Source organism: Apus apus, chromosome 3, assembly GCF_020740795.1.
Source record: "Apus apus isolate bApuApu2 chromosome 3, bApuApu2.pri.cur, whole genome shotgun sequence".
Taxonomy (NCBI): Eukaryota; Metazoa; Chordata; class Aves; order Apodiformes; family Apodidae; genus Apus; species Apus apus.
In genome coordinates this window covers 11634738-11660989 of record NC_067284.1, presented here as the reverse complement: position 1 = coordinate 11660989, position 26252 = coordinate 11634738, and the positions used below count along the sequence as shown (strand labels likewise).

Genomic DNA, 26252 nt, shown 5'->3' with positions numbered 1-26252 from the left:
AAAAAAAGAGCAAGAGGAGGGCAGCAACAAGAACAGTAACAGAACCGCTCATTCACCTTTGGTAACTGCACATAAAAGCAGAGAACAGTTTCAGCAACAAACATCATCTCTCCAAACTGCCAGTCCAACCACTTCAAACCAGCCAGTTTTCCACTGCAACAAAAGTTCTGACAAGTGAGTTAAAGAAAAAAGGGTCACGATGTCCATACAGATTAATCTCACAAGCAGATAAAATATCTAGTCTATCTAGATATGTTGAAATCTAGTTTCATTAGATGCTATTTATTCACTTCTGCTGCCACGGTAAGGTCCGTTACCAATTCTAACGTTGGACATTAGTATTATAGCATGATAATTCAAGAAACAGGATGAAAATTTTATTTTAGTTACAGTTCTTGGCATTAGACAATCAGATCTTCAAAACATCTACCAGAGCATTAGTAACTTTAGAATTAAAAATATGTCAACCACCAAATATGTTGAAAAGTTTTCTCTTCATAAGTAATTTATTTTTACCATACTCAAGTAAAGGCAACTGCTTCAAAGGCTCATTTGCCCCCACATACATGCTGTTCATGCCATCCACATCAGTTGGGCCCAAAATATGTACTTGAAGACTGATTTTATTAAAATTCCATTTTTATTTTGTTTTGTTGTTGATTTCTCCTTGATGTGAATGTTTAGCACTTTTCACCATTAAATTTGAAAGTACACTTGAAAATACTATTTAAGGCAAAATAAGGCATATTTACTTGGTCTACCTCCAACATACAGTCATTCAGAATCAGGAACAAGAACAAAACTGTATCTTCCAAGCTCCAAATTCAACACTGCACCCATCAGAACACGCAGCCTCTATCCTCTGTCCCAGATTATTAGGATTCACAAAACCAGCTTCGAAAATACTCTCCAGCATCGTATCTCACCTATAGCACAGTCCTTGCCAAAACTCATTTTTGGTGAAACTGATCTCCTAGAAGTTCACAGAAGTTTTGCCACTGACTTCCATTTTATTATGTGCCTTACCTATGTTTGATTACTTTCCTCAGCTAAAATCCCAGCAACTATTGTAGCAATAACCCTATATATGTTAATTTTTAATTCACGGGAATTTAAAAACCTTAATAATAATAAAAAATACAGCATAACTTCCTCAGACTTTGAGGAGTCATCCCTTGATTTCACAGAAAATTAATTTTCTCAAAAAAAAACAACCTACAAGTAGCAAAAGGACTAGAAATATTTTTTCAAGAAAGCTTAAAAACTCAGCTTCCTCTGCCCCACAGTGTTTCTTTAGGCAAACTATATCAAAGATTGCTCATTTCAACACGGTATCATAATCATCACTTTTTTTTTTTTCCCCTTTTTAAATATGCCTATGTCTGTATTATCCCATTAAAGAATGCAAAATGTAAGAAATGCCATCATCAAATGGAAGCACAAGATACCCAGCAACTCTCCATTTCCAGGGGAGTTCATTACACAGCCTAGAATCCAGCCCTGTGAAAGCCCTGCCCTCCCACACACAGCAGCATTGCCCAACTCAAATAGCAATTAGCATCACTGATATGTTCACTGACACAGAGGCAACAACAAAATCCTGTTGCAGACACCATTTCTTTTTTTCCTTTTATAATTGGCAACACTTGAAAACCATGAGCGTGTTGCCACTCCCAAGATCGATCACCCAGGACAAGGACAAGACACTTCAGCACTTTACTTTGGACTCTGCCAACCCCTCCTGGCAAAACAGCAGCAACTTCTGGCCAGATGCATCAAGCAGTACAGAAAGAGCCAGGAGAATGAAAATTAATGACTGCCCTCTATCCACTGACAGTAGGAGATCATCTATCTGTGTCACTAAGCTGCTGCAGTTCCATGTCCTGGCCTGAATCCAAACTGTGCTGGATCTAAAGTAACAGTTTAAATTAGAGGAGTTTGAAGTTGGCCTGTGGCAGATGGAGCAATACACCCTAAAGTCCTGATAAATGGGGAAGGCTCTGCTTGCTTTCTTCTCTTATATTAATTGCTGCTGGCAATAGTCAGTGCTTCAGAGTATGTCTCCTGAGGGATGACAAAGCCTGGATACAGGGACACTAACACAGGAAGTTATGTGAAGACTCAAAACATTATTTGCAATGTGTAAACAAAAGGAAAACAAAGTCTTTTTAACCAGCACACTGACAGCTCTGTCACAAATACTATTTCCAGACTTGTACACATTCGCACAAGTACATAGCTTATCAGCTAGCAAAAAACACTGCTACACATAAGCAGCTATAGAATGATGTATTTGACTTGATAATCCAAATTTTTAATAAACTTTTTAAAAACCACACACACAAGGCCCTTGGAAGTCAGCCTGCTCTGAATATGCCAGCGCTTTGCACTTCTCCCGCATACTCCTAGGTTAAATTCTGCCATCAACACTCTCCTCAGTATGTTAAACCAAAAAGAACCCTTAGATTCTGATTGACAGTCATTTCCAATTAATAGCCCCCAGCTCAAATATGTCTTATTCATGACCTTGCATTTTCTATAACTAAACATCTTTCCAGGTTTATTATTCTGTTCCTCAGTGAATTCAGTGGCGCATCTCCCTCATTTGCCTGTCAGAACATCCTTGGTTTCTGTTTAGAAATTCTTAATGACAATACAAAATTAATATTCAGGATCTCTTCTATGTATTTTCTTCCAAAATCATCCACTGATATTTTCTTTCAACCCATTCTTTACATGTCTTACAACTCCAGCAATCTTTAGCAGACTCGATGTCTATAATAACTCAAAATTTCCTCCAAGTCCAAAAACATGAGATCTATTGCTATTTCTGTGCCAAAAAACCACCCTATTTTCCCTTTATATGGTATACAAAATCCTCCCCAAATGGTTGACCTCTGCAGAAATGCCACTCCTCATCTACACTGAAGACTCTGTTCCTCAGTGTGATTCCATCAACTACTTCCCTTAATTTATCTAAATCTGTAATTTTAGTAAAAGAACCTTAATTATTGATCTATTTTAACCTCTTGTTACGATCACCATATTATAAATACGAAGCAAAGCCTTTTCATCAATGATCCAAAATCATCTTCTACAATCAACACTGGGTTTTTTTCTCACTATTAAAATACTGTGTTACTGGGCTGTTTAGTAAGAAAACCTCTCTCATCTCTCTTACTACATTCACAAGCACCTGGATTTGCCACTGGTCAAAATTCTCCACCAATTCTCTCCACTCTCAATAGAGGGTAGAAGGCAGCTTCTGATTAAGTTCTGTAATTGTAAGGTATCTACTTAGGGTGAAATTAACAGTTCCCTAGGCTTCAATAACTGTTGGCTAAAATCCTACTACATCAATGGAGATGTCAACACTCAGTCTGCATTAGATTTTCAAGTGTGCTCCTAGTGACAACACTGATCAGGTTGCCTATCTGCAGCAGACTCAGCAGTAACCCAGTTTACCTTAACAATCCCACAGTGACTTTTTTAAAACCTGAACTCTGTAACTTTTATCCTTCAGCTATTAGGAAAAAAAATGTTATCCCTCAAACTTTATTTTGCATGTTTCTTAAATAATGAGTGGTTTCCAGTACTCATGTTACAGTCAAGAAAGTTATCCTAGCTTATCTACTACACCGAAGACCAACTTAATGTGAAATTGGAAGGTCCCCAATATCAAGCTTCATACGCTGAATCACTTGTTGAAGCTGCTGCTGACCCAACTTGATGCTATATGGAAAAAAAAGAAAATTTTTTCTTGTCTTACTGATCACCTCATGTAACACAACGAAAGGGTTATGCTTAATTTCATTACTCATGCAATCATTTTTAATGGAAAAGACCTTAAAAGACCATTGAGCCGAACCGTAAACCTAACACTGCCAATTCCACTACTAAACCATGTCCCTAAGCACCAAATCTACATGTCTTTTAAATAGCTCCAAGTATTAATGAACTGATAATCATCAATTCATCCTGCTTATTTGGGACTACAGAACTTCCATTTCCACAAAATGTGTTAAGGTGCTGGTGCTCCCCTCGACAATTCAAGGCACCAGAGATGTTTTTTGTGACAGTTACGACTCTGAAAATTATCAAATGTGAGGCAGTGAATCTGCAACATTTACTACAGACATCTTCAGAATGCCCCAAACTACAGTAATAAACAATCCAAATTCTGATATCCAAAAGGTACCAAGACACAGGCAAGAAGAGAGAGCTATGACCAGACTTCCCCATCTTACAAGGTTCTAAATTAACTGCCACCTCAGAAAGCTCATATACCAGCTACTTTTTAAAGGTCAGCGAGAATACAGAAACGCAGCTGCAGTAAAAAAAAAAACCCAAACAAACAAAAAACAGAAAGCTAAAACAAAGAAGGAAAAAAAAAGGAAGAAAAAAAAAAACACCAAAAAAAAAAAACCAAACAAAAAAACCCCACCAAACCAAATAATTAGGTCACATAGCTAACAGGATGGTGCATAATACAGACATCATGTTGCACCATTTTACGACTTCCTGGTATGCCCTCACCTGGGATACTCCATGCACTGGCAGCATTAACAGGGAAGTCAGCTTTTGAACAAAGGAAATAACAGTAATACCACAGAGCATAGAAAAATGCCTAAGAAGTGTGGAAACTGGCAGCATTTCTCCTACTAAAGTATCACAGCTTCAACTGAGATCAAACTTTAGTTTTTTTCTGGTTTATAAATCAAGGATAAAGACATCTAATTAAGTCAACAGATGGCAAACTCAAAACCAATATAAAACTACATTTTCTATCTAAATTATTATTAGACTGTGAAACTCTGCAACAGAGCTGGTAAAACCAAGAATTCAGCAAGATTAAAAAAGACTATTCAGTTACAGTGCTTTTGACTGTCTTCCAGGGTTTTAATTAAGTTAGGGTGCTGTGGGTTTTTTTTTTTCTTTATTTCTAAAAGGATATTAAACCTTATAAGTTAAATTTGAAGTCATCTTGTTAATCATTATTTGACCTGCAACAAAAGGTATATTAATCTACAACTACTGTGTATTGTTCTTATAGTGCATTATGATGTATCTGGTGTAAAACAGAACTGTCAACTAGCTAGAAAAAATCTAATCCAGCAACAGAATCTCTATACTAAAAGATTTATTTTATTTTCAAGACCAGATTCTCTTTGTTTCAGCCAAGTTTTAATTATGCTAATGTTCAAGTACATATTAAAGTACATTTTTACACTAAAGGGAGGCACACTATTGGAAAACAACTGCACAGTGTCATGTCCTGATTACTGTTTTTAAAAAGCTATAAGATAAATGGAACAAATTGTATCTCAAGCTTGACTGAACTACTGAATTTATTAGTATTATTAATTGCACACATTAAGCTTCGAGTGTGCTTGAACTTGTTTGACTCCATCTCTCCTCCACAAATTTTAATCTGGAAATATCTTAAGAGATTTAGAGGGAAATTCATGCCTGAAGCAACAGGTCCAAAAAAAAAATCTGCAAACCAGCAGTTACACAATGGTATAAGAAAGAAAAACAAATTACTTTGGCATCAGATGAAAAGTAGCTACATTCCTTCTTGCCCCAAGCAAGAGAACCGTAACATCTCTCATGGAGGCCCATATGAAGCAGTCAAGAAAAGAGCATCACAGCTTGGAAAAAAGAGGCTTCCTTTACTTTCAAATTATTTATGCCAGAACATAGGCTGGGTCATTTCTGTCCTCATCACGGGCACAAGCCACAGAAAAGCTCAAGTGCCATTTGTGCTCACAGATTAGCTCCAAGGGAAAGGGCTGCCCTAGATAACTGTATTTTTAAACCTTACAAACCGAATGTCATTCTTCCCTAAGCTTAAGCCATTACACTTCACGGATGTGCCCATAATCCCCCCAAGAGAACCAGCAGCACAGGATGTGCTGTTCCACTATTTAAAGTGGTCTGGGGGAAAGGAAAATAAATAAATAAACCGGTACTCATTGATACTTGTTGCTTGAATATCAGGTATACACACAGGCATACCATTTATCTCCATCTAATGAGAACGTTTTAGGACTACAGTTGAATACTCTAAGATTAGTATTCGTGGCATAATCTACATAATAAGCATTTTAATGCATAATATTTATAAATAGACAAAAGAGCTTGCCTAGAAGACAATCTGTCCAAATATTCAAATAGCTATATATGAATAATCTGTTGCAAAGCACTCAGACTTGTGACCATAAAACTTTGTGAGCTGTCAAAAGGCTTTGGAACTGTGAAGTTTCAAGCCTGCTACTTAACTCTGTGTAGTGTCACATCAGCAGTGCTCCTTAACCACTTCAGAAAGGGACACAAGTACAACAGCTTCCTTCTATCACTTTTTTTTTTTTTTTATGGAGACTTGATGCTGTTGCAGGCACATGTAAATGAGAAACCACAACCTATAGTAAGAATGCCTTCTTTGGCCATTCAAGTCAGTTTGGATCCAGACTGCAGATGACACGTCCTGTCACATGCATTCATTCCACTACAGAGATTCAGTGATTTAAAACACAGACAGAAGGTGGAGAAGCAGCAAAGTTATATGGATATACCTTAGTAATAAATAAATGAATACATAAATACACCATCCCTGTCCTCAAAAAAAACAGCCACCGAACCACCCACTCCAAATGCAGCATTAAGATAGAAAACAATTTCAACCTAGCCTAACAGCTGTCAATCTAACAGACATGGTCTATAATATACTTCTCTAAATAATACTGCCTTGTGGGGAACTTCTTAGGAGTAACAGTGTTCATGCCCAGTAGTTCTAGATGTTAGTCTAACACCTTTTGACACTCTGTGCTGCCTCATTTGATCTACAGTCTCCCAATCAAGATTCATATTAGATAAACAGAATCAATGAGTTATCTGGTGACATGAGACTGGCAAACAAAATCTGACAACTCCTTTTCTGCTGCCAGAGTCAGCCTGCTAGCCAAAGTCTGGGCATGCTCTCATTCCCTTTACACTATGTAAAAAAGGAGAAAAAGACAACATGTCAACAGGTGAAGATGATGAGGCCATCTAGTTCTAGAGCTCCTTCACCCTGAGCAAGAATGTCTTTATTTTGAGACAGGGGACACACTAAATCTACTGCAAGTGCCCACTGAACTCATCTTACTTCAACTTATGAAAGTTTTATTTTTGCCTCTCTAATGAAAACTCAAGTAAGCATACAATATTCATGGGTTCTAATGCTGTTCCAATGCTTCCCCACTCCTTCCGTGAAGAAATTTTCCTGATATCCAGTCCTAACCTCCCCTGGCCCAGCTTGACCCCATTTCCTCTTGTCCTATCGCTGGTCACTAGGGAGAAGAAGCCAACACCTGCCTCACCATAACCTCCTTTCAGGTAGTTGTGGAGAGCAATGAGGTCTCCCCTCAGCCTCCTCTTCTGCAGGCTGAACAGCCTCAGCTCCCTCAGCCTCTCCTCATAAGACCTGTTCTCCAGACCCCTAATCAGCTTAGTTGCCCTTCTCTGCACCCTCTCCAGCACCTCAATGTCCTTCCTATACTGCAGTGCCCAAAACTGCACACAGGGCTCAAAGTGTGGCCTTACCAAGGCTGAGTAGAGGGGCAGGATCACCTCTCTGGTCCTGCTGGTCATACTGTTCCTGATACAAGCCAGGATGCTGTTGGCCTTCTTGGCCACCTGGGCACACTGCTGGCTCATGTTCAGTTGGCTGTCAATCAACACCCCCAGGTCCATCTCTGCTGGGCAGTTATCCAGCCACTCCTACCCAAGCCTGTAGTGCTGCTCAGGGTTGTTGTGGCTGATGTGCAGGACCCAACATTTGGCTACATTGAAACTCATACAATTGGCCTAGGCCCATTGATCAAACCCATCCAGATCCCTCTGCAGAACCTCCCTGCCCTCAAGCAGACCGACACTCCCACCCAACTTAGTGTTATCTGCAAACTTACTGAGGGTGCACTCTATCCTCTCATCCAAGTCATCAATAAAGATGTTAAACAGGAGCAGCCCCAGCACTGAGCCCTGGGGAGCACCACTCAAGACCACCTGCCAACTGGATTTAACTCCATTCAACACAACTCTTTGGGCCTGGCCATCCAACTAATTTTTGATCCAGCAAAGTGTGTGCACGTCCAAGCCATGAGCAGCTAACTTCTCTGGGAGAATGCTGTGGGAAACCTTGTCAAAGGTCTTGCTAAAGTCAAGGCAGACAAAATCCACAGGCCTTCCCTTGTCCAATAAGCAGGTCACATGCCCCAAGCACAGACAAGGGATACAGAGCATTACGAGCCAATGACACAAAGCTAGTAAATATTTAAGCCTGTTTCTTAAGATAAGTGGGGAGAGGAAGAAGGGAAAGAAAGCAATGTATTTATTTTAAAAGAACCCAGATGATTCTCACCCCATCCTATTATTAGGAGGTAAATGCTCCTTTCTGGTCTTCATACCATAAACATGTATAACCCTAAACATGACAGGGTGCTCAAAACACAATATATAATAATTCACTAATTCACTAGCCATCCAGGGTCTGAAAGTAAGGTGCCCAGAAAGGGGGAATTTATACCTTGGGAAAAACTCTTCACTCAGAAATGCTTTCAAGGGACCAATGGCCCCTAACTTTCCTGTTGGCACCATTTCTGAAGCCATGTGTCAAATCTCAACATCCTACATTTTTTACTACCTCCTCTAAATTAAAAAAGAATCCACTGACAATTCTGTAAACCTCCACTTCAGGCATTTTTCCCTTCTGGGCATAAAAATCCACAACTATAAGAATCCGGTCATGTCATTTGCACCAATCTGAAAATTAATCTATGGCTTCTTTCTCATTCCCACAAGTCTCCTTCAAGTTCAACTCCACATTAATATTTTTGCTCCCAGAAGACAATCTTTCCAGTTCTCTAGATCTGCTTTCATGACAAGCCAGTCTCTTGTTCTTAATAATGAGTTCTCAAGTGCATAGATTTGTTTTTTAATTGGATTACTACTACTCTTCAATTTTCTCTGTTCTTCTTCCTCTGTTATCCCAACTTTCTCTCTAACCTCCTCCTCCTGCCTCTCAGGGATAATAGTAACCCATTCAGCTATCTCTTCTTTAATAATCTGCAGACAGGGTACCATTTTTTTTCATTGCCACCTTTTGGCTAGTTTCTTTTACCTCTTAATTTTTAAAATGAAAAATCTGTTTCTCACTTTTGTCCATTTTTTCAGAGCAGCTCTTTATCAGTGATCACCTTTTCATCAGTTACTCTTGTACAAATTATTTTTTGATAACTTTTCATAACAGGAATCTGCAATTTCTCAGTTATGCGTGTGAGCTTCATCTCATCATGTAAAGGATCACAAAATAGGAAAATAAAAAAGCGTTTAGCTATGCAAACCTAAGGAGAAACTTTTACCTTGTCTTCACTACATTTTAATAACATGCATAAGAAGCTACCCTAAAACACACCCAGTAGACTTCCTTCAGGTAATGGTCACAACTATGTTTGTGAGGAGGCTGCAATTGCCAATAATTTTTAAGTTCTTAACAAAAATAGACATTTTCTTGATTTACACAAAAAGTTAAACCAAAGAAACCTAGGAAGCAATCACAAAATTGATAATATTGTAACTTACATGCTTTGGATATATCAAAATTATTGGATTAATAAACACAATCCCAAAATTTGGCCACCATTTTTATCACACAGTTAAGTGTAGCTTTACTATTTTTATTTTGTATTATGATACCAACAAAATAAGAATTATTTACATAACAAGCTTTTTTCTAAACTGTTCTCTGCTGATCCTGAAAAAAACACTTCAGCCATGTTCCAAACTATTTTGTTACAAACACCTTTTAGACAATTAGCAGCAGTTCTGAGAGCTGCTTTACAATCTTTATCTACTTGTTCACTTTAAGATATCCGCAAGCCATCAAACTTGCATGAATATTTTCAAATATAACAGCCTTTGGCAAGAACTACCTGTTCTGCCTTTTTTAAAATAGCTGCATTAACATAATTGAACAGCCATATTATTATGATCGTATTTATTGTTTTTTACTAAAACTGCATGTGTACAGATGTCAAAAAAAAAAGGTACTCATGAAAATGTAGGGAAATAACTTACACCTCTTAATACCTTGCATTTAGTATCAGTCACATTTTACCATTATAAGACCTAGTCCCATTTGATTGTATTAATCTGAAATATTCCACAGACATTTAAAAGCTTTTTATTATTCTTAGTGGTAACAGCCTTTTTTTCAGAACTGGTGTCTCATTACTTTACCAGCCCTACTCCTGTCTGAACATTCAGCTCCACTCATTAGAACAAACATCTGCTACAAACACCATTAATGAGATACATATCAAGGGATCCAGCAAGCAGCCAACCACCTGGGTTAATCACTTTACAGTACAAAGTTGATCGTTCAGAGTCACAGAGCAGGCCTGGAACACACTGCCACAATTCCCTTCTTCAGATAGCAGCTACTAGTTCAGAAATACAGCACTATAACATTGGCCACATTTGTAAAGCCCCACATACCTTTTAGCTACTGTTAGCATACAACGTATATTTCATCTCTACAAAGCCCAAAGGCATCATTTTAGTAGTGGGGAATTTGCCCTTTGGATTTCTGTGCCTTATGAATACATTAGCTTTAAAATTATTTTTAAGACACCAGAGGTTTGACAAATGTACCAATAAATATATAGGATATAATTCACACCAAACCCAGCAGAACAGCTGCAGACTTACACAATTTATTTTTTGTATAATCATAATTTAAAGCATTTTGATTTTAGAGGTGTTTTTCCCTGAAAATGGATTTGTGTATAATACTTACACACACAAATAACTGGCACAAAGGAAATATTTTTCCAAAGAGAGTCAATGCTAAGTGAGCTTCAAGGCTTAATTTAAAGTTATTTTGTCTAAACCTGGGATCCAAATGTACCCATAGGCATTTATAAATGAGAGAGGAGTATTTTTTTCACGTGGCTTTTCCCTTTGGAACAAACGTGCTGCAAAAGAAAAAGCTGAAGCAAGAACAAGGAGGTGTGCTTTGCTGATGTTCATGGAACAAGGGCTCAGGAAACCATGCACAGAACAAGCAAGATCACACACAGTGCAGGCACAAACTCTGCAATTAGGGCAGACAAAGCAAGGGCAAGTCAAAGATTTTGAACTCAGGGCTCCAAGAGAATGGAGGAGGAGAAGTTTTGACCCAAACCAGACTCAGAACCCACACATTTACATTGTGTAAAATATTAAGCCAGTAAATGTCCAGTAAATTTCTCCAAAATATTTTATAGAATCACTGTGAAATAATTTAATTTTATTTCACCTTATTTAGACAATGCAAGATGATAAATGATCTTTCAATGAGGGAAATACTTTTTTCTTTTTTCAAAAAATTATGGGTAGAAAAACAGAACAATATAAAGAAAGCAAGAAAACATGCACTGTTCTACCACTGAAAAACAAACAAGCATAACAACAACAGAGGTCTTAAACCAGAAGGGTGAAAGTTCAGCTCCACTTGACATCTAGGAATAGAAAATGTCTTTGGAGAAAAGTAAAAGTCCTCAATGAACTCACTGACACTACATGTCAGTTCAGACAATCTACAAATAAAGGCTTCAGCAATGACACCTCTAGAGAAAACTATTGGTGCAGGAATAAAATGCAGATACGCAGAAATTGTGAAATTACAGAAGTTTGGCAAAGTTGAGCAAATATTGCTATGAACTGGGATGCGACTGTTTTATTTAAGTGAGAAAATACAGTATGAAGCATCTGCTTTTCTCCAGATCTAATCAGGTCGATAAAACAGCAGTGCTTTTTATGCAAAGAGAGAGAAAACAAAACAAAAGAGCATGCAAGCCAAATAATACTGTAATAGAAAAACCCTGCATCTAAACCACACTTAACAGAATAGCTTCAGAGGTATTTGATGACAGAGGTTTCATCTCCAGATAAAGTAAGCAGAGGATCCATAAATGGATATCCACTAATTGATATCTTAATATTAAATTCAGGAAGGTCATGCTTGTCTAAACAAGCATTCAGAATAATTAATGAAAATCTGTTTAATTGCATATGGAGTCTGGAGATCATTGGAGAACAACGAAATAATTAGAAGCATGTCCAATGTAAAAAATGGTACAGTCATTTTCATTTGTTGATTAGGGTAACTATCATGCACAGCGTCTCAATGTCCAAATAAGAGCTCAGGTTTTCATCTTTAATCTCTCTTTCACAACATTCTTTCAGCTGAATTTCATTAATCTCTGTAGTGCCATTTTTTTATCTGAATATATCTATCAGTCTGTGTATCTCCATAAGCAACTACAAGTTATGATGCTTTAAGAAAATGTAAAAGAACTATTTAGTTCCCCCTATTTTAGTCTTCAACCATTCTGTGTTGTCAGCACTCTAGAACTCTAAAAACACAGGACAGTATGTCCAAAATACTGAAAATTCCTGTAAAGAATTGTATTTCTTTCACAAAATTCAACTTTCAGGTACACTACTGTTTTCTATATAATGATTCTAGTAATCAGAATTCAGAATCCAGTATATTCAAGCTAGAAAATGAGAATATTCCACAAGACTTCAATTTTCTAAATTAATAATTTCAGACATGACAAAAAGACTCATCATATTAAATATAAACAAAAAAATGTGGAAAAATAGTGTGAAACCCTATGGAACAGCAATAATTGTGATTTTACAGCATCTTAGTATTTGCTCTAAGACATATGAAACTGTATTAGCTAATGACCCACCATTTTGAACAGCTTATTCTTCAATAACAATACACACTGGAGACACTGCAGATGAAGCCATTTTTTCTTTTAATACTAAATGGCCTTCTATAATGAAATTATTTTTAAAACATAATTATTTTCTGCTATTGCTAGTTCTTGAAGCAATAGGCTTAAATTACATTAAAACATTTCCATAAACCATCTTTAATGCATACTAAAACACTAGTGTAAACCAATACCTTAAACAAAGGCTTCCCAAAGGACTAAGCTGTGAAAAAAGGCAAGGATTGCCAACATCTGAGCTGCACAGGACATTAATACTTTGTAAACATATTTTCATAGTTATACAAGTCAAGTTCACTGGCAATATGTCTGGAATGTGGATTAAAAGCATAATAAATGCAAAGACTCCCATCTGGCTCTTTGCATGACCAGTTCAAATTGGCCAAGTTCATTTGTTTACGCTCAGCAGCTTCTGAGAGCACTGTACCGCTCTGAGAATGAGCTTGCGGCTCCCAGCACCGTATCTCTTGTCACCTCACACCCCACCCAGGTCAGCCAGCCAGTCAGTGTCAGCAAGCCAGCTGTTCCCACCCCTAAAGCCTGGATGCCATGCTGAGTGAAAGCTTACCTTGTGTTTTCACAACATGCTCTGCTCAAGCTAATAAATCTCTGAAGTACTAACTCCACAGATGAGAAACACCTGAGGGTTTTTTTTTTTTTGTACAGAAGACCTCTTAGTTCTGGCTGAATTGTGCTGAATCCTGACTGACTGCATGCAGAGCCACTTGGTAATTCTCCTGAGACACCCAATTCCCCATCCTTTCCAGGCTTTTAATTATCTCAGATACTCCATTTTTTTACTAAAGATAACAAACCTAACAAAAAGCCTAGCAGGTTGCCCAGGGAAGTGGTGGAGTCACCATTCCTGGAGGTGTTCAAATAACATGTTATTGTAGAACTTCAGGACTTAGTTTAGTGAGCATGGTGGTGTCGGGCTGACAGTTGGACTTGATAATCTAAGAGGTCTTTTCCAACCTTAGTGATTCTATGATTCTAAAATAAAGAATGCAGGAACAACTTTAGAGGACAGCCTACACTGTTTCTTTACTTAGTATTAAAACTTTACGTTGTTGTCTCAGCACATGGAAAGGAGAATGCTTTCCACTGCACTGCCAAAAGAAAGCTTCTTTTGCCCATACCTAGATACAAACCAGTATTTTAACTTTACCAGTCTGAAAACAAAAATTCTTACCTCCTATTTTTGAAAACATAAATTTCTCCACATAACTGAGGCCTTCTACATCTGTGAACACTGAACTCTTTTGCTATTCTAAAGCACCACGCACAAATGAAACAGTACTCTTACCATGTTTGTATTCATTGTTACTGCACCTTTTCTCATCAAGTCAAAGCAAGTTAAAAATCTACTCATTTTTCTAAGTTAATAACAACTAAAGTTATTCCACTTAGCACAGACTGCAATTGCTTAAATGCTACTGTATGCAAAGAATTAAGCTATTGAAATTAATTAGATGTGTCACACAATTTCAATTCCTCCTGTTACTAAGACACTACTGACTATTATTAATTACCCTAAGATAGCAGCCACAACGAAAAGAAAGATTGTGCTCTGAATGCTATGAGTAGCATAGGTTAAAACCATTTCCATTCAAATCTGGGATTCTTCATTTTAGTTTTTAATCCAGAAATACTGAAGAAAAACAGAAGCTGAGAGTATCAGTCCTCATCAGTTATTTCAAAACCTCAAGAAAACAGCCATAATTTCACAGCTGTTCCAACCTATTAAAATATTCTGTCCTATGAAAATAAGTACCATTTTGGAGGTTTTGAATTTTATTCAAGAAAGACTGGTTTGTATGAAGAGCCACAGTACCTCTTAGCAAGAGTCCAAGGAAAAGGGGGTACCTCAGTGGAGTTTTATTTCAATGTGAATAGCAAATGCTTTCTGCCCGTCAACCAAGCTGCTGGCTGTAGAGGCAAGAGACTCAGTGCCACGTGGCTTTTTCATATGAGACAAAGAAAACCCCGTGATACCAGATGCAGTTGTTTAGATAACTGAGTTTCATGAAGTTGTGACTTATCTAAACCAGTTATAATCAGACAAAAAAGTGCTTTGCCATTCTGTATTTGATGCTGTATGGCATTTCTCTTACTTTGAAATGCTAGCTTGAGAATATTGGAGATATTAAATACAAGCATGAATTTCACAACAGAACACTGAAGAGGTTCAACACAACAATCCCATCGGGTTGCAGTCTGTAATTAGAAAAAAGTCACCTCTTCAATGAATGTAAGAGAACTGGTGAGGGAAGATGAAACTGCTCACTCTTTGACCAGAACCACAAACTTGAACTAAGGATACGGTATGAATAAAAAATACCTATGAAATTTCTAATAGTAGCCAGCTTCTGAAGGATCAATTAGAAGGTTTTATTTAGCTTTTACAGACAAATTATTCAGCTTAACAAACTCTTACTTTTATCTAAGATTAGTCTAAGACCTTGATGGCAAGTCTCAACTGACAGACAGGCAAAGGTTATGGAGAAGAATAAAAGTACATACATTTATAGTCAGTCTGCAGAACAGCTGCTAAAAAGAAACTTGGCCTCAAATTTCAGCAGTGGGTACCAAGACAGCAAACAATGAATTTTTTGAGTCGGTTTTGTTATGCTTTGCCCCTTGTTCAAGTGAATTCACTCCCTTGAGAAAATACAAACCATATACCCAATTTACTGGGTGTTACTTTTTCATTTAAGATTAACTTACCGAGTGCCGTCTGCTTTCCAGCTAACTTTGTATGGCTTCTGCTCCAAAAATTTAATATTTTGTTTGTCCATGGAAACAGGCTGTGCTCCAGGGAATCCAGACCTAAATAAAAGAAAAAAAAAGAACCATTTTTACTAATGTGCTGCAATGAATAGTTACACAAGGCCATTCATTTTTTACCTTAGAAGTCACACCTTGTACCAGACTTGCCACAAGGTTAACTTTGGTTTAGAACATCTTCTCCTATAAGGTCTTTTGCAAGAGGAATCAAACGCAAGTACAAGGGTATTTGCTTATGACAAAATACTCAATTATGTGGGACTTTGAAGTTTTAACTTCAGAAAAAGAGATATTTGAATTCAAAATTATAAGCACTACAGGAACTGTAATAACCAGCAAGTTAGGAAGCACCGTGAGTAACTCTCTGGATCCTTAGCTTTAGGGAGGAGGTGTTCAGAATCGGAGACATTAAAATCAACATTCTCATTAACACTGTACACAAATATCAAGTTGGCTATACAAACGAGTATTACACCTCAATACTGAAGCCTAACAGCAGTTGTATAAATAAGTCTACTGCTCGAGCAAGCACTGGATTTTACACAAACACCTGGACTAAACCATGTCTGGAATTTGCAAGGCAATAATTCACGTGAATACATTTTGTCACCTCAACGGAAAAGCAATTCACTTTTACAATAAGCAGTTTCCTTCTGCAAAACTAAAAACATTACACTTATTTCTAGACAATATAAATACAAATGTTCTAAATGTACTCATACCCTTCCCATCCACAGAACTGCTGACATTTTTGCTGTATTCCTCCTAACTTTGGTTGTGTTGTCACCTGCGTCACACATTTAACTGTTATTCCTTCCAAAAAAATTGCACCCTAAATAAAAAAAATATGTAAAATTAGTATTTCAGTCTTCATAAAAGCAGATCAGAACACGTCAATACAAGATTAAGCCTGTTTTTACAACTTGACCCTTAAAAGCAATACTAGCTTAGGAATAAATCTCTAAGGAACATTTAATTTAAGTACCAAAATACATCAGCTGAGCTTTGCCAGTAAAATCACTGGTGATCCACACTATGAACTCAGGAACTTAAAAGAATTATTTATGGGGGGGGGAAAAAAAATACTCTTTTTTAAATTTAGAAGAAGGTAAATGGTAAGTGACATGAGATAAACCTAAGCAGCTTGGTAATTAGTGCATTAAAGTCATTGGGAAACATCTTTACACAAGGTTTTTGGTGTGTATTTTTTTTAAAACAAACATCTCGGCCGACAAAGACTTTAAGTTCTACTTTTCTCCCTGCAAATCCTTGAGATTCATGTTTTAAATTAATTCTGTTAATTTTATCAGACCTAGATAGCAATTCCAGTACAAGAAGTTCAGTTATAAGGATTCCACTTCTAACTGAGTGATGTACCACCTTATATGACTCAGAACTCAGGAAAAAATTTAAAGAATGAATATACTTATGCAGCATCAAACTTTGAGGGTTCTCTGTTGATCTAGGACAGATTTATTTACAAAAGAGAAAACATAAACAGCTGGTTTGTAACAAAGTATTTGTATAAAAATAGACATTGACAATTCTCAATCTAAATCAGGTTACTAAAGTGGAGGTGTTACCCTGGATGTCATAGAAAAGCCAAAGTAAAGATCAATAAAAGAATATTGAAAATAAAACTCTAAATTAACTTGTATATTCCTGAGAAAGTTTGACACCAAGTGGAATAAAAACAAATTCTGCACAACAGAACACATTAAAGCCTTCAGATCTACCAAGATATGTAATTAAGGTTAGTATAGAGATCCCAAACTGAGCAGACTTACTTCTACAGCACCTCAGATAATTTCTCAATGCAGAATAAGAAGGAACAGAGCATAAAGCTTCACCTGTTGGGCTATGAATCCTGCAGATGAAGATACCAGTATTTTGTATCTGTTTTCTACAATGCTTGAAACTTGTCTTAACAAACCTACCTGCATAATACTGATGAAAGGAGCCTTTTTGCTCTTTCCACACACCATGGAACTCATTTGTTCTACTCTTGAGCAAGTCTACAAACTAGGTTGGCAAAAATAACATCATAAATTAGTAATTTTTTGCCAAATTAGTAACTGAAACTAGCTCATCATGGGATGAGTCAGCACTAGTGCCTGCACAGGGGAAGAAAAAGGAACACAGGGAGTGCAGGAAAAGCAGGACAGGAGTTTTCAGTTTTCATCCTCCATTTACTGAAAATTGGCTCAGTTGCACCACCAATTCATATTCTGAGAATAGAACATTCTGAAGAAATATACTAGTTCATAACCTTAAGCTCCACTGACTTTCAGTGCAGCACTTATGCCATATTATTTCTCTGGGCACCCAGGGGTGCAACAGTACAGAGGTGACTGGGGGAGGGGTCAGACAGCCACACATGCCTGGTCAGCATGTTGTCTGAATTCTGAGTAAGTGGTCGAGAGCACCATGAAATAAAGGAAGACAGTTGTGCCTTGCTTCTCAAGAGTAATGGCAGAGCACGTCAGCAATACAACTGCTAAGATGAAAGGAAAAGGCAGGCAACAGGAAAGATTTTCCAGAAACCAGAAAATCATAAACATGAAATCGGTGCCTGCCATTTGAAAGTGTCTCTGGCCAATCAACTATGAAAACAAGGTGATTCACTTGGGCATTCGTGCTTGGCTAGCTCAGCCCTGAGAACATTTCCCTGGATAAGGAGCCAAAACTGAGCCAGATGCATGCACTGTCTGCACCACTGTTGAGGTAACAACCCCCCAAGGAAATATGGTGCAGAGATACCAGTGCAGTCAGCTCAGCAGAAGCACCTCAAGTGCTGCTATTGTTAGAAATGAAATGTAGTGTTGATTTTGAATTCTAGTGTTAGAAACATAGTGTTGGGTTTGGTTCACATATATATATATATATATACTTTAGTGTTAGGAATATAATAGTTTGCTTGAGATAAGTGAGATATCTGCACATTCCAATGACATCTGGACTGGTTTATGGCCCAAGAAACTGAGGGACTTAATTGGGCTCCATCTGGGGGATCTGAACATGGAGAAGGATTTATGGCCCAAGATAAGGCCGAACAAAGCTACTTCTATGTTGCTCCTCAGGGCAGGATGACACCAGTCATCCTGTTAATTAGGAAGACAGCCAAGGGGGCAAGAAAGGTCAAAATTTTACCTTAAAAGGTAAAAAGTAAACTGCTAGAATGGAATGTGTAAACAGGGGCGGGAAACTTAGAGGATAATTTGAAGCGTGGGATAGGCTGTAAACTCTGGAGTACCCAGCCCGTGGGGAAACAGGGGAGGGAACTTTGCATCGGGAATAGGGAATATAAACCATTATTCACCTTGCTATGGGTGTGCCTACTTGTTTAGGTCACCCATTCTTGCAAGAATGTAAATAAACTGTGCTTCGCTGAAGGACCTGTGTGGGCCTGTTCATTGGCACAACAGACGTTTCTCACACTATGAAGTCAAGACTTAAAAGCCCCAATGGATCCAAGGTAACTACATGCACTTAGGCTTCACACTCAGCACAACCTTCACATCATCTGTACTAATCAAACTTTCTCCACTTGCCACTGTGTCTCTTCACTTAAGCTGAAGGAGAAGTGGTAATGTGTATCATCTTGTGTTGTTTCAGATCCTAAATGCCATCTGGAGGAGTGGGTGAGTGGGAACAGCCCTAAACACACACCTCCCTGACCCTAATGGCTATCACCAGGCCTGGGTGAGAGCCACCTTCAGCTACTCAGACTTGACTGACTGCCAGCATGCTCAGAGACTGCCTTCCAGGGGACAAGAAACATTCCAGAATATGTCAGGAAGAGAGAAGGTCTGCATCTTCTGAAGGAGAGGAAGGGAGAGCTAGGGAGCGACACTGATCAGCTGAAGATTTAATACCTAGAAATACAAGACCTCTAGGCATGTAGAAGCAAAGAAGATGGAACAAAATCACACTGTCACTCAGGAACAACAGTGTTCAACTAATCACTTGGTTTTGGTGCTGAGACAGGCTTCACAGAATTGGGAGAAGCAGGAAAAAAAAAAAATCACATCATCTGATGCTGGATTTTGTCTTTACTAGTTTTTTCTCTTTGCTTGTCTTGCTCTCATAGAGGAACTCAGAAAACATCAGGGAGACAACTTCTACAGAAGAGAAGAGCAACCTGTTTCAAAACCAGGTTCAGATTTAATGGTTCAATAATTAAATGGAAGATTATTTTTAGGAGTACCTGCAGGGTCTGGTTTAGGTTTAAGAGAATTCATTTACTTTCCCTCAATTTCCTACTAGCATATGCTTATTTTTGTGACATCCATGAATTTAGTAACAGGGATACACACTGTGATGGTAGCTTAAGAATTCAGCATTAACCTTAATTTTACAAATAGGCTGGAAAAAACACGGTGCAATTCAGTATAAAGAAAGTTCCACATTTAATAAGGAATCAGCAATTACACAAACACACACTGGTATATAATTAGGGAAAAAGATATGGAGGTAGCAAGAGACCAAAAACTGAATTAGTATTATTCTGTCATGTAAAACGCAATTATCATGACACATATGAACAGAAGTATTAGCCTTAAGACACGTGAAATTAGTTCCTCCCTATTAAGCATTAGTGTGGTCCCAACTAGAGGCCTGTGCTCAATTATTGGCACCACAGTCTCAGAAAAACACAAGTCACCATGACAGAATAAAAAGAATCACAAGAATGGTCAGCAGTATGAAAAATGGAATGCAGGGAAAAAGTGAGCAAATTGGCATTTAATATGGAAAAAGAGAAAACTAAAAGAAAATTACATCCATATGCAAGTACATTTAATGCTCCTGCAATATCAGAAAATAGTCTTTTTCCTATATTCATCAAGACACCGAAGGGCAAAATTGTGAGTATAGGGATTAAACTTTGGCAAAAAAGTAGAAAAAACTAAAGTCACTAATATATAGAATAATGTACTTTGAAAGTTAAATAATAAATATTACCCTCGCTAACCATGTCAACCATGAGTTTAATGGTTTCACTCTGTCTTGCAGATGACAAGACACCTGCACTCAAAATCATGAAGAAAATAATTAACAGCTACCATCTATTCCAGACAGTTTGAGATGTAACCATCCGTTTTAGAAGCGCTATGTAATACACCCTGTAATGCCTGAGAAACATGCAACTGACATGGGACTAGAACAGATGGCATTCCTTAATAAACAGTAAAAGATCCAGCTGACCCAGGAAAAGTTTGAAGGTTCTGCAGATTGAAACTTTTTGTCCTATTTGCAAAATCAAGTGTTTTTTCCCAGCAGATTATTTTTCCTGCAGCAAGATTCTGAGTGTCAGTTAACATTGTTGCTCCAAAGTTACAATCACTATGACACACACTGATGAACTTCAAATGCATCCAGATTTCCTGTGTAGCATCTGAGGCTACCCTTGTTACCTGTCAACGACATTTGGGTGATGACAAAGGAAAGTGTAATCATGGCATTTTGTTCTAACAGTTCCCACAGTTTCTGTCATGTAGAGAAGAAAGGCTTTCAAGACTTTGACATCAAAATTTGGAAGTTTTAGTGAAAGATGTTGCTGTAAAGCTCCTCACATCCAAGATGGAATTTCTGAAATGGACAGCCTGCTAACTTCACTAACTGCTGGGTAGTTCCTTTTGACAACTTGTTATCCTGGCAAGATGCCTGGAAGGTGTTTCCTCCTCTGCCCCTAAGCTCTTTTTCTATTCCCACAAAGTTTTGGGTCAAAATGAAAGTATTTCAGGACATCACTGTCAGCACAGCAACATCTAGTTTGACACTAATTACACCTAGATGTTTACAGAAAGAGTCAAATTAGAAGACTGAAAACATCTGCTGCGGGTAATCAACATAATGCTGAAAATTTAGCCCCTTAGACAGTGAAATAAGAAAATCTGAGCAAGAGGTATTTACCTGATAAACATTCCCCCTGTAGATCACATATTTACAAGGAATCACAAATAGATTTTACCCATCTCTACTGAGTAAAGAAGCAGTCCAATCTGCCAGCCAAGAACCACGGTAAAGAATCCTCCCCATTCCTCCTCTTCATGTCAAAGAATGTTCCTCCAGAGCTGCAAAACTGAATTATACGAATATGCATATTAACTAGATTATTCTTTCTTTCATAAATTCTCTAGTTCATTATTCACTTTTAGTTATTAATATGCTTATTCGTATAATTTAGCTTCCAGCTTTCAAAAAAATTATGGTGGCAGATAAGAAAAAGCCTGGGAAGCCAGTGACCTGATTCCCATTAAACAGACCAGTTTAGTTTTACACTTGCTGAAAACAGGTCATCACTTGACCTCCCCATCACACCTCAGTTGCTAATGCCTTACAAAAGGCAAGTCAAAAAAACAGTTCTGAGGTTGCAGCCCAAATACATCTTTTTAGATAACAATGTTTTTACCACAAGACTAATAAAGGTAGTGGCTATATCCCTGAATATATTTTAACTATTAATTTTTCACAGTGATTTGGGTTTTTTTCTACAGGGTTTTTACAGCATTGGCAATTTTTTATTTCACATGATAGACCATTTTAAAGTTTTCAAAGTTCATCTGGTTTCTTTGTATTAGATTCTGTATCCTTTTCAGGCTAATTTCTTCCCTACTCCATTTGTAAAACATGTTGAGCAGCTGCAATAACAACAATATGCATTTTTGCAGCATTATTTCACATGAGGATTTCGCAGTGTTTGCAAACAAACACACCTCAGCAGACAAGTAAAATAATTAAGTTCAATTTTTTTGCAAAAAGAACTAAAACTATCTTTGCACACACAGCAACATTCTCTCCTACTTTATCTGCAAATAAAAAAAAGAGTCAGGAACTTGGAGACAACTGAGTCTTTAGAGCCTACATGTATTTTTTTATCTTTGAGTATTAGTTCTGTAATATGGCAACTACAGTAACTTATTTCATCAGAATTATGCAGTTGTATATCAAAATAATCACAATAAGTGGTCAGCCATATTTCTTATTATACAGTTAAAACAGCTTTGAAGAAAACGTCATTTCAAAGCTGCCTTGGGGTTTTTCAGCTCATATTGGTTTTGCTAATTTGCTTCTGAATCCTCCAGAATTTCTGAAAGTAAGAGTATTTACCAAAATAAGCACTGAATTTTTTAAAAAATTGTATTTCATCCATGTAGCTTCAAAAACCAAGTAAAAAATATTTACAAACACCTTCCGTAACATTTCACCTCTACACACAAGTGAATAATTTTAAAAGTGCTTTACTATCTCAAGCCTAAAAAAAAGGCTGTATTAGAAAAATGTCACATCATTTTTACAACTGGAATAGTTGAGGTGTTGAGTGTTAAAGTTCAAGGTTCAACTAGAAAATTTAAGAAAGCCTGCAATGTATCTACCAGTTTTTACTGGCTAGAGACAATACTTACCAGTTCTCATTTGCAAGAGCACTGACCCTTGTATAGCACGTATTATGCAGTAATTGATGACTATGAGTTTATGAAATTCACTTCAACAACTAAAATATTAAGTTCTTAATAAAAAAATACCAGTTTTAGGCGTTCTTTTCTCCTCTTGCCAAAGGAAGAGCTTGATGACCCAGGTTCTGTTTCTTGGCCTCCCATTTTACCATTATCATCATCCTCCTCTTCATCTTCATCAAAGCACCACTCTGGTAGCTCAGGTGGTGATGGTGCATCATCTTCATCTCCGTAACGACGAAACAATTCCTTCAAATAGTCACCTTTGTAAATACCTGGTGGTCTAGCCTGAGCAAAAGTAGCCACAGCAGCCTCGATACTGTCAAAGGAAAACTGAAAATTACTCTGGATTCTCAACGTACATGTTTTAGTTACGTTATGCCTTACCAAACATAAGATCGTTGGGACTGAGAATCAATGCAAATTCCAAGCTAGTAATTGCAAAAACATTCATTATACTTGAAACATCAGCTTAGATCAGCCTGGCAACAGTTGAACTTGCAGAAGATTCTGCATAAACGTGTAGGTGCTATGTGCGTTCACAGAAGTAACTTGCACTGCTTCATCTCCTTCTCATAGCTAACAGTGGCTTGCTGGCCACCTAGGTAAAACTTCTGTTATTGCTACAGAAGGGGAAGGAGTGACATTTAAGTAAATACTTAAGGACTGAAGGAAGACAAAAAAGACCACAGAAAAAGATTAACAAACTAAATGAAGAAAAATGCAAGTGTTCAGATTTGAATACAGATACATTTCCTACTCTAAAAACTATCTTTCCTTCATTAGAGGTTTTATCATCACACTGAGAAAAAGCATCCTCATCTTTTGGAATGTTTAACTGAAAATACTGGACATAATTCTGTCTTCAGTTTTTCATGGCTACAAGAAGTAATGCTCCATTTAGAAACATTTAGAAATCTTGCTAAATGTAAGTGAGGAGAAATCACAAAAGGTACATTGTCCTTCCTAAGCTTCTTGACAAGCACATATTCAAAGCTGGAACAAAAAAAACGTATTACATGCTGTGAAAATAATTTTTTGCAGGTAAGAAAATACCCTGCCACTGGAATGAGGAAAACAGAGAGCTAAAATAGAAAAAAGAATTTAAATTAAAAGGCTCTTTTTTGTCTGGTAAGTAGAAAACAAAACATTTTCCAGAGTCAGACTATCACTATCATACATTTGTTTTTGACAATATCAGAGGAACTCTATACTGTTCTGGAATAGACGGCAATGAAAGGCAAAAGAGGCAGCACAGATTTCAACCACAGTAACCTAGCTGAAAGAAACATTCTGCTAATTCTAGAAACATAGCAGTCTTTGGGAAAAATGAATTGTGAAAAAGAGAATTGAGTAGGGTATCTGATCTCTAGCTGAAGAGCTTCCAGTCTGGATCATCTTCCTTTAAACTAACTATAAAGCACACCTCAGTATTCACAATACATCACCAGCATTCCTGTATCATATGATTAAGGAATGAATATGGATGGATTTTTCCATCAGGAAAATCTTATCTCCTCATCAGCAAATAACAGTGCCTTATTCTGAAGGATGATATAGCAACTTGCACTTATCTTGATGCAATGTGTAGCATTAACTACCACCTTGCTAAAATTCATTCTTTTCCTGTGGACATTTTTCCCTACCAGGCGATATCTGGGTGTTCTGTTACAAAATAAATAAATCTGAATAAGATTAATAAACTTGATACAATTACCTACCCAAATGAAGAAATAAAGAAAGAAAGGGTGGTGAAAAAAAAACAAAACAAAAAAAAAGACATGGTTGTTAAGTTTTAAGGCTTTTCCCATAGAGGTTTTAAAATAAAGAGAGGCTGCATAAAAGCAGGGGATTCAAATGGTTTCAAGTGCATCTCCTCTTCAGAACAAAGGATCAATTCTGAGTCTGATTATTGCATGCTGCTTTAAAATTGTTAGATTAAAAGCATACAAATTTGATAGTTCATAGGAATAACTTGAGATAACTACAGAGATATTTGTGTTTGTGTCTACTTCCTATACTCAGCTAAGATTCTGCCAGGATTCAGCCACCCACTACTAATGGTGTTCTGTCTCCATTACTCCAATGTCTTCATTCCTAATTTACTAACAGAGAACAATGACCTAGTTTTAGCAAACAGCTTGTACATGCATGCTGAGCATCAAATAACTGTATGTCCAGTCTTAAGAAAATGCTTCAACAGGAGTAGAATTTTCTTCATTTAAAGGACCATACAAGAAATGCCATCAGAATGCTTAAGGGGCTTGTAAAGAAACATGCCTTGCATGGGACCCCATCAGGAATGAAACAGTGTTTTGTGAATAGTACCAAGCATGCAGAAGTCATGCCCACCAGCACTGTACAGGCAATTTTTTAGGTACACTAATGTTATTAGAAAAAAGATGATTACTCTATGAAGGCACCAGCATTTTTTAATAATAAAAAAGCCAGGTGAGTCCATATAGAAGCATGTTGTAGGCTTTAGCCAAACAAGCCACTGGAAACAAGGACTTTGTCTCCCCCCAGCATTTCAGAAGCGAGTATGTCACTGCTGCTGCTCTAGCTCATCTATGGGACATTTCACAGGGAAGAGAACAATACAACATACATATTCCTAAAAGCCAACACACAGCAGGTACAGCTGACTTATATTCTACAGGACTTTATTGTAGCTGGAAAGCTTGACTGAAACAGGCTAAGATAACAAGGGATTATATAAATAATGTTAATATAGGTTATTTGCTCAAGGTCAGTAGGCAGCTTTAAAATAAGAATCAGTGAATACATTAGGATAGCTGTCAGGAAAAAGAGTAAAACATATAGAATATGCCTTTGGCCACTCTTCACAAATCTCTAGGAATTAACATTCAAAGTTACCTCCAGTCCAGCTTCTCAACCAGAAAGGCACAGATCAGAAATCCAGTTCTGTTGAAACCATGTGTGCAATGGACACCTATACAAGAAAAGAAAAGGGCATAATTATTTACAAGTAGTTTAATAAACATGCTTTAATTTCACAAGTGTGTTTTTAGATCCTTCTACCTTCATCAGTAACATTAAAGAGTCCACTCTATTCCCACCAAGGCAGCCCAGAAAATGTAAGGCACATGAACCTAAAAAAAGAATTTACTATATTCTTTCTGCAAATTATTAGCAACAAGAGTATAGAATACTTCAGTTT

At 37.3% G+C, this 26252-nt stretch overlaps 1 protein-coding gene across 2 annotated transcripts in view; it reads right to left on the bottom strand.

Annotated features, from left to right (window-relative positions):
• The window catches only part of RNGTT (RNA guanylyltransferase and 5'-phosphatase), a 176327-nt gene that overhangs the window by 134511 nt on the left and 15564 nt on the right, over positions 1–26252 (bottom strand). For both annotated transcript variants that reach the window (XM_051614993.1, XM_051614994.1), the window contains exons 5-8: positions 25949–26024; positions 23141–23390; positions 16337–16446; positions 15555–15656 (exon numbers count right to left, since the gene is read on the bottom strand). In XM_051614993.1, coding sequence (XP_051470953.1) covers positions 15555–15656; positions 16337–16446; positions 23141–23390; positions 25949–26024 — 538 coding nt within the window. The remainder of the gene's footprint in view (positions 1–15554; positions 15657–16336; positions 16447–23140; positions 23391–25948; positions 26025–26252) is intronic.